Source organism: Hypomesus nipponensis, chromosome 21, assembly GCF_054491055.1.
Source record: "Hypomesus nipponensis isolate SF chromosome 21, ASM5449105v1, whole genome shotgun sequence".
Classification (NCBI taxonomy): Eukaryota; Metazoa; Chordata; class Actinopteri; order Osmeriformes; family Osmeridae; genus Hypomesus; species Hypomesus nipponensis.
Window position 1 is genome coordinate 9,371,122 of NC_140381.1, and position 9,093 is coordinate 9,380,214.

Here is a 9,093-nt window from a genome sequence, read left to right on the forward strand (position 1 = left end):
ATAAAATTAGCCAGGGTTATTTATTTATAGGGGGATAACAGAATGATTTAATTTTTTAATTGAGTTTGGACTCTACTTATTTAACTTGCATGCTACAAGAGATACTTAAATGGGATTTAAGAAGTCGGATTGGATCTGTTTTTAAACTCAAGTTGTTTAGCCGTGCTTTGATTTCTTTTTTTCTTTTTTTTCCAATACCGTTTACAATCTAAAATTTGGTGAAGAAAGTATGGTCTTGTTTGGTTAAGGAAATATGGGCCTTGACAGTTTCTAAAATCTAAGTCTTCAAATTCGAAAGGAAGCTGAATTGGGAAGAACATTTAAGTAACTCCTTTTTCAGCTCTTGAGTCTCCTAAACAGATGTCAGCTAATATGTATGTTCCCACCCCGGTAACATTGGAAAAACGTTTGCGCGTGTTAGGGCCAGAATGTTGACTAAAACATGAAGGCATCCAGTTTAATAAAGTTGTCTAAACAAAGCAGCTCTTTGTGTTAAAATGACAAAATACTGTTTATAAGGGGGGTGGTTGTGAGAAGTGCAAAGGAACAATTCCCGTAATAATTTGGTGATTATTTTGTCATAAAAAAAGTTGCAAGAACAAATTGTCACTGTCTGTATCACATTGTAGACAAAATGGTGTCAACAATTTGCTAAATTTACTAATATGCATAGTAGTATGTGTATCAATGATATGTTAAATATTTACATATTAATCTGAAGTCACCACTCATCATCAATCCAAGAATAGAAATCAGTATACATTTAGAAAGATGTCAAAGGGCTTTCCCAACTATGTCAGAACCTCCCATAACGCCCACTCAGTTTCATTAAGGTGATTAACCCCCTTGAGAAATATATCTCATACATGACACCAGTTCATAGTCATCTTCTTAAAACCATTAGTGACTGACGAAGATAGATTAAACCTGTGATTCATCAACACATAGGCCTATTAACACAGTTAATACTTTTTGTTGTTGTCTGGATTTTTCTTTCCTTTTCCTCTCTAAAACATTTTTTTTTTTCTTTATAATATTTACATTTTCTCCTTAAAACATTAATAAATACAGATATATCCACTTTATACAAGCCAATCCTAGTGTAAGATCTTCAAAACCAAGAACTGTTGGTATCTAACCATGGGAGGGGATTGAAGTAGCCTTTAAGGATTGTTCATCTACTCTTAAGTACCAGTTACCCCTTTTACCTCACACTACAATACCATATCTTGTTAATGTTGTACAAGTTTAGTGTTGTAAGTATTGCTTGATGCTAAAATTGTATGATGTTCAAAATTGACCAAATTTGATAGGGAAACTTGATAGGCAGTTTTCAAGGTTTTCTGACACAAGTCGTGTCAACTCTATTTGTGCACTAAAGTCTACCTTTACTAAGTGGGTTTAAATGTTACATAAATAAGCGGAGCTAGTTCAGGCATGGAACTCGGGCAGCGTGCGCCATATCACCCATCGCCGTTTTCTCAGCCCATAGGCTTAGCTTGATAGGCGGCGCTATAAAGTCGAACACATGCACGCACACGCGTCCTCGATTACCCTTGTGTTCTGCGCTGCTGCCACCCACCACAATCCCCTTCGCCCCCATGTGGTCTGTCTGTTCTCCCCGTGGGGTATTTAACTTGTTGCTCCCTGCCTCATGTCATGCATGCTGCAGTGAAGGCGGGGAGCGCTTCCCCATGTACATCCATTCCGCCAATGTTAAACCATTTGTCATGTGTATGAATAAATGGTGAAATAAATCACGTGAGTGTCTTGACTGAACTGGTGTTTATTATCAAAACAGACAGATTTATCCCTACCCTTAACTCTGTCTGTAATCCTAGCCAGTTTAATCCATTAGTTCAAGACTCAATTGTAACTCCTGCTATTCTTAACTGAAATGGACTACATGTAGCAGATCAACACATGGCCCAAACTGAACTACCTGGAGTCTAGGCATATAATGGGCTGACATTGTCTGGAAGACATTGAAAGTAAGTCATTGGTACACTTGAAAAAACTTGTGTTCACTTTTGGTAAAATGACCTTGGTAATTTATATTAAGGATACAGTATTGAACATGAATTAGGGCATTCGATAACATGCGTAAATAGTTTAGTTGCTATCACAACTCAGTATTTGTCTATGAAGCCCAATTTGTCAGTTAAAATGGGAAATGGAGGACATTACTGTCATACATTCTGTAGTCTCCTTTACTGCCTGCTGTTAAGTGTTAACCAATATAAACCCTTTAAACTCTCATGATATATATTGCTTTACACTCTCCATGAGGGTTAGATAAACTTATCATAATGTCTAATGTCTTTCTTTCATAATCTCACATCTTCTCTCTTTCGTCATTCAGTAATCTACCTATCCATCCAGTCATCCATCCACACCCAGGCGTCAGATTGAAAAAGCTTGTTCAGAGTTAATCTTCTTTTTTCTCTCGACCCTTCTCCCTCTTTGTTTGTCCGGAACGGTCTACCAGGAGCTAGATTATGCAAGACTACTTCACTGTTGTAGAGATCACTTCTCCCTCCTTCTACATACTCCTTCCTTCTCCTCTACTCACACACAGAAACACACACTCTACGGATGTTTTTGGCTGCCTTTCTGAATCAAGTTTTTACAACATGTTTTTAAACACTCCAGACCTATAACTGCATGGGCACATGCAATTAGCGTCCAAGGCATTCCACCCACTGTACGATTTGGAGAGATGCTGTCCAATCCAGTCCAGTGCGTTTGGAGAACTGCAAAACGCACTAGACTGTGAAATAATGTCTGGGTGTTAAAAGACAGGAGAGATCATTCAAGTTGAGAGGGCTATGAAGAATAGAATTGAATCGACAGTAGAAAAAAACGGCAAAGGCGGGCACAACCAGAGATGAAGATACTAATGATGCCATACCTAGCTGAGAACAGTAATATCCTAGAATTGTTGTGAAACAGTCTGGAGGTGGGGGTTCCCCAGTGATAAGAATACGTAGATACAGTTTGCTCTATCCCAGGGGAGTAGGATAAACACAGAGATCGTTTGAGGAGAGTTGTTTTGGCTCAAGGCGTTCAGCCCTTAAAGGGTATTACTAACTTACTGCAAAGCAGCACGGTCCTTAAGACTAATTCAGTTCGGGCCACCAGGCACATGGATGCCGACTTTGGGTGTCCACTGAGTTCACTTTTATTCAATATTGTGAAGTCTTTTCAGTGGAGCCTATCACAATTACCTTTCCTGCTGCACATTTTTTTTTTTTTTTTACAAAAATTGAGATTTTTTTAAATTATTAAATCAGAAACAGATATATTGAAGACAGAAAATGCAGAGATGGCATCAAACCCTGGCTAGTTTCTCAGACCATTTGGTACACACCCTATCCAGTGATCCACCAGGGAATCTCCAGTGTGTATATTTGTATTGTTCTGCAATGAAAGGCAAGGAATTTCAAGCATCGGACGAATGCTTCAATGAGACATGGCCTTGGTCTTTCATTAAATGATTTCATGTGTTCCCTTAACCTGTGATAAATCAATCAATACAATTAGCTTTTTTTGGCTTTTTTTTATTACAAGCAATGTCACAAAGGGCTTTGCAGATATCCATAGAACTTTACTTAAGCCAACCGATAAGCCTTGAGCCAGAAGACAATCCACAACTTACCACACAGATTATCCATAGCTCATATTAGGATACTAGAACATACTATAATTTGAAAGGTGTTGACGTACTCATAATTATTCAATGTTTGTCTCAATGCGTCTCTAGAGTCCAGTTTCTGTGCGTGCTGCAGAACAGAGCATGGATTCAAGCATAGTGTCAAACTCAAGTAGCCTAGATAGTTAACCTGCCTGTTTATCTCGACCAAACACGTTTAAAAGGCTGTTCAACACTCTGTAGCTGCTCTGTGTATGCCAGTTAATGTTTGTAGATCCTGTAGGTTTTAAATGTATATTACAGATGATGTTTGTAGAAATGCTTTAGAATAAGTAAATACATAATAGATATGTTTGAAATATCATGATTAATTTTGATAAGGTATGGTTGTTATCAAAGCTATCAATAAAAACACCTTTTAATAAAAGGTTTAGGTGTAAAAACTAAAAAGACAGTAAATGATGTTGAAAACCAACCTAACGACCTATACAAAATGCCTGTTCTTATTGTACATAATACTGTACGTATTAAGGTGAATGAATGGACAGTAAAGTTACATAATATGACGTGAATAACGGCTCTGCATAAGTTGAGGACATTGGCACTCAGACTGTACTTTTAGTAAGACGGATGTTAATGAGTATTTCTCTATCTCTGATAAACTTGTTCTTTGTGTTGTGACACATCAGATGTTCCTTACTTAGTCTTACTGTTTGCAAACATACGAACTGCTTTCATCCTAAGCTAATTCTCAAATAGGTCAGCAAATGCTACATACTGTATGTCTATGTCCAAGCACATGAAACCTTTTGAGATGTTATTTAGTAATAAAGTTCAGAAATAGTGAAATAAATATAATTGATATTCATACTACTATGTATGTGAAGAGTAACTGCATAGAATAAGCAGAATTGCTCTTTTTGAGGTCTTGTCAAAAGATCACGTCATGGATGGATGGTGCCTTTCCTCACAACATGTCTTCTAAGGTTTATTTTTAAATGTCTTTTGTGACATAATGCGTTACATAAAAGGTCTAGTGTGCGTGTGGCGTTCCAATATACCTGGCTGTCTGAATCTCCATCCTGACAGCTCTCTCTACCGTGAGACCAGTAGGGGCGGTGGAAAGACTGGTGTGTGTCAGAGGGGATGCACCATGGGGCAGTCAGGCACCACGCATGTGAAGCTCCCTCCTGTGGCGTACGGGAGGGAGCTTCACATGCAATCGACGACAGTATAAAGCTCTCCATGTCCTTAATGTGTGTTGGTTCATGAGGACACTCACATCGAATGGCTTTGAAGTCCAGTTGTGACACAGAAGGATCATTCTCATAGATACATCTTAACGATTTGAATAAATGATCTGAGCAAATGCATACGATATTTGTATCATTATTATTCAAATGCTTACTGCAAATACCACTGCGCGTTGTGCTTATACTTTAACACACACACACAAACACATACTTAGCAACCCCATTCACACAAATTCACAGTGACACGTAGTCGAACCGGTGATAAAAAAGTAAAAAAAATTATCAGCCACACCTGTCTGGTTCCCAGGCTCCCACCAATCAGAATCCAGAGAAAAGGCCATGTGGCAGATGCAGAGGGACTCAGAGATGGACGAGGTACACACACGCTGGGACTGACGGACACAAAAGACTTGCCATAGACCAGGAAAGGAATCAGCTTTGCTCCAGGTGTCTGTCCGTTGCTCTTCAACACCCCGTATTTCAAGATGCTCCTGGCCTTGTTTCTCTCCTTGCTCGTCTACACAGCTCTCGCGGAAGACAAAGGTAAGATTGGGAATTGGGATATTGTCTCAAAAACATTGTTTTGTTGTCATGGGATGACTTCTGATATTCACCTCTCCTCTATTTAACTCTCTTGCTCTTTCTCTCCATTTCTCCCGCCACAGACGGCGCCCTCCCTAGGCTGGGTGATGTCGGGGCAGCCGAGGCCTTCATTGACTCGGCTGAAGTCGTGGTCGTTGGGTTCTTTGAGGTCAGTCGGGGAAACGAGCGTGGGGAGAGAGACGACGGAGGGAATAGAGAGGACGCTAGAAATGTGTGCAGTAGGCCGACTTGAGGTCCGGCGCATGGGAAGGAGACACAACCACAGTGACCGTTAGCATGTGGCTAGGCTATCCAGCATTCCTGAGCAGCCATCCCGTACAACCATTGCTAGAGAGCCCCTAGATTTTGATGCTTTCAAGCTTTTTGGGAGGGCAGTTTCCTGCGGCCACACAGTGGGCCGAGGGAGGGCCTTCTTGTCGGCGTGGTGTGGTGACAAGGGAAGAGAGAGCAGACGGTTGTTTTGGCGTGCTGTTTCCTTTGGCCAAACCTTGTGTGCGTGGGAAGATGGCGGGCCCGCTGGACAGTTAGCCAGGGTCGCATTTTTGGAATTGTGGGATTGGCACGCCAATGGGGGCTGTAAACAAGTGTAAACAGAGAGAGCAGTCGATGGGAGGAGAGAGAGTGGAAAAAGAGAAAGAAGGAGAGAGCATGGGAAGTTGAAGGGTTGAACTGTAATGTTGAGGACAGTTCAATGTCTAAATGACTCACAAGGAAGGAATGCATATAATATGGTAAAAAAGGAAAACATACTTTTAAGGCACATGCTAGTGTAATGTCAGGATAGGTTTTCATCTTGAATACACCGGTTTACCAGCTTGCCTTTTTTCATTGTTTTATTTCTTTCACATTCCAGCTACTTTTCTCTCTCATGAAAATCATGTTCTCATTCTTTCTACTAGGGGGAGGACAGTCATGGCTATAAGGAGTTTGTGGAGGCTGCTAAGGAGGTGAAGCCCATTCCTGTGGCGATGTGTGGTGAGAAGGAAGTGTGGGCTAACCTCAGCATCGTGTCTGACACCATCACCATATTCCGGAAGGTAACCTCTTTTACCATATATTCCTCACTCAAAGTTCTGACATTTTGAAAATGGCATTTAAAACCACAGTTAAAAACCTGTGTACTCACCCAAAGAATGTGTATCTGTGTGTGTGTGTGTGTGTTCAGGCTGATAACCACCAGGAGAACCTGCAGCTTTCAGAAGCCAAGAAGATAGAAACTGACGGTTTAGTCCGCTTCATCACGGTCAATGAGCTTCGCTACATCACTGAATACAACCAAGTGGTAAGCCCTGCGCATCTCCCTCTATTCACAGCACACCTGGCTCCGCCCAGAAGGTCTCACCTAGAGTTAAATTAAATGCACCCTCAAATATGTTTGACCTTGGTTTTTGTCAATGCACTACTGCTATCTGGCAGGCCTATTGCTTTCACGGAACAAAAATCATGAAATACCTTCTGTCCTTCAACAAATAGAGTTTGGCACTTTTTAAAAGACTGACATTTTCTCTGTGCCATCCTATCTACTTCATCTCAACCTCTCTTTCTCCCTCCACCTACCCACCCCTCTCCATTCAGACGGCAGTGGGTCTCTTCAACTCAGACGTGAAGACGCACCTCCTGCTCTTCACCAACAGGGGGAGTGATGACTATACTGTGCTCAAGGACCGAATGGGGGCCCTTGCCCCAGAATTCACAAGCAAGGTGATTCCAAATGAGCCCTCCAGTACACCACTGCACTAGATCTATTCCATCTTCAACTGTACATAGATATTAGGCTTACGAACCTTTTACGAACCTACTTGATACAACTGAATCATGTTTGGTTAAATCATGCTATTTGTTAAAGATCCTGTAAAGTGGAATTGAAAATGAGTTTTAAGTTCATCACACCACAGAAGAATGTGTTGTTAATTTCCCATCCAAATTCGAAATGAAAAAAAACAAAACAGACAAGTGTGTTAAATTAGGCTTTGAAATTGTGAGAAAATCAGCAGTCTTCTCTGCTGGAGATGTGGGCGGGGGGGGGGGGGGGGGGGCTTGAGGGCGTGTGGCCTGAATTTATTGAATTTAGCAACAACAGCAACACTAGCTAAAACAATTGCAGAACAGATCTACCGGCAGTGTCTGAGTGTTTCATGTGTTAATTACTTTGTCTTTGCATCGCACCAGCTGAGTAACAGAATGCAACCGTCTGTGATCTGACGTAGATAGGTCGCCGTGACATAGATCGGTCGGGTTTTGGCTCCGCCTATACAAAACTTGAGCTAAAAACGGAAGAGAAACTGTTCAATGGTCTAACTCCTCATTGCACATGCTTTCATGAACTCATTTCACACTTCTATAATGTACTGAGAAGCAAATCATGGAATTAGCTTTAAAGGATCTTTAAGCTTGAGAAAGTGTGCTTATTCAGTCTCACATTTATCATTTGAAATGTATGAAGTGGAGTTATATTGATTTCAGCCTATTATAATTACTGGTCAACTTACAAATTGCTCTTGAGACATCCTTGTCGTTGACTCGGTTGCAGTTTTTATTTGTGCTGATCAACGGAGCGGTGAAGGCCAACGAGCGATCGCTGGGTTACTTTGGTCTGAAGTCAGGTGACCTGCCCCGGGTTGGCATCTATGATGGCGACTCGGACATGAAGTGGCTCCTGCCCAAAGGGGAGATCTCTACAGAGCGTGTGCGGGAGTTCTGCCAGTCCTTTCTCCAAGGAGATCTAAAGGTGAGAGGTCGATGAAGGCATCAAAGTCACTGAGTCACCAGAATACTTTTTTTTTTTTTTTTACGAAAAAAAGCACATATCTAAAGCTAATAAGCTAATATATGTTCAGTTAATAATACCTCTTTATACGGCAGCTTATGGAATTACATTTCTATTTTTGTTTTCAGGAGGTGAAGGAGGCAGGCCCTGAGTCCAAAACTGAGCTGTAATGCTGGAAATTGAGCTGTAATGCTATGCTTTAAAAGTTTGCTTTATATAAAACTAACTTTCCATCTGATGAGCAGATAACTGTAAATAAAACAGGGGACCTTCTTGGCTGACTTGTGTTGTTTTGTGTGTGCTTGTCTGACCATGTGTCTGCGGTTTCTGCTCATTCTGATGCTGGCATTGTCTCTTTACCATTCTGCTGATCCAATGGTCAAGACCACAACTGGCAGGCTGCAAAACACTGACCCAGAGGAGAAGCAAGACGAGGATGAGGAGCGGAAAGGAAGGGATGATGATGAGAGGCTATCTTGAGTAGGAACAAAACAAGTAGATTCTCAGAATGACATTGTCTAGACAGCACATGCATCCAGTGAACTAGTCTGGCATGGCCAGGACTGGTTTAGAATTGGATTAAACTGGATTGAGTAGAGTGGGACAGAATAGAAAGACTAAAACACAGTAGAAAAGTGTGCCTACAGGAGCAGATTAGAAAAGTAGTAGACTGAGAAATTGTGCAGAATGAACTCTCACACATGAACACACTGGCACACAGTTCAACAAGAGCACCGTGCTAAAGTGAGAGTACAGGCAATCGGGTGTCTATAAAAGATCCAAAAGAGAGCAACAGATGGTCTCAACGCTGCATCAAA

At 41.2% G+C, this 9,093-nt stretch overlaps 1 protein-coding gene across 1 annotated transcript; it reads left to right on the forward strand.

Annotated features, from left to right (window-relative positions):
• Positions 1-5,332: 5,332 nt before the first annotated feature.
• erp27 (endoplasmic reticulum protein 27) lies at positions 5,333-8,539 on the forward strand. Its single transcript, XM_084685812.1, has 7 exons — positions 5,333-5,448; positions 5,571-5,656; positions 6,408-6,545; positions 6,674-6,790; positions 7,084-7,209; positions 8,039-8,236; positions 8,404-8,539. The coding sequence occupies exons 1-7, from the start codon at positions 5,391-5,393 to the stop codon at positions 8,443-8,445; spliced, it is 765 nt and encodes a 254-aa protein (XP_084541938.1). The 5' UTR covers positions 5,333-5,390; the 3' UTR covers positions 8,446-8,539.
• The last annotated feature ends 554 nt before the right edge of the window (positions 8,540-9,093 follow it).

Excerpts from the sequence above, each read along its gene's own strand:
- erp27 (XM_084685812.1), top strand. The coding sequence starts at position 5,391 with ATGCTCCTGGCCTTGTTTCTCTCCTTGCTCGTCTACACAGCTCTCGCG. Across the intron at positions 5,657-6,407 it reads TGGTCGTTGGGTTCTTTGAG|GGGGAGGACAGTCATGGCTA; the intron begins GTCAGTCGGGGA and ends TCTTTCTACTAG. Across the intron at positions 6,791-7,083 it reads TCACTGAATACAACCAAGTG|ACGGCAGTGGGTCTCTTCAA; the intron begins GTAAGCCCTGCG and ends CTCTCCATTCAG.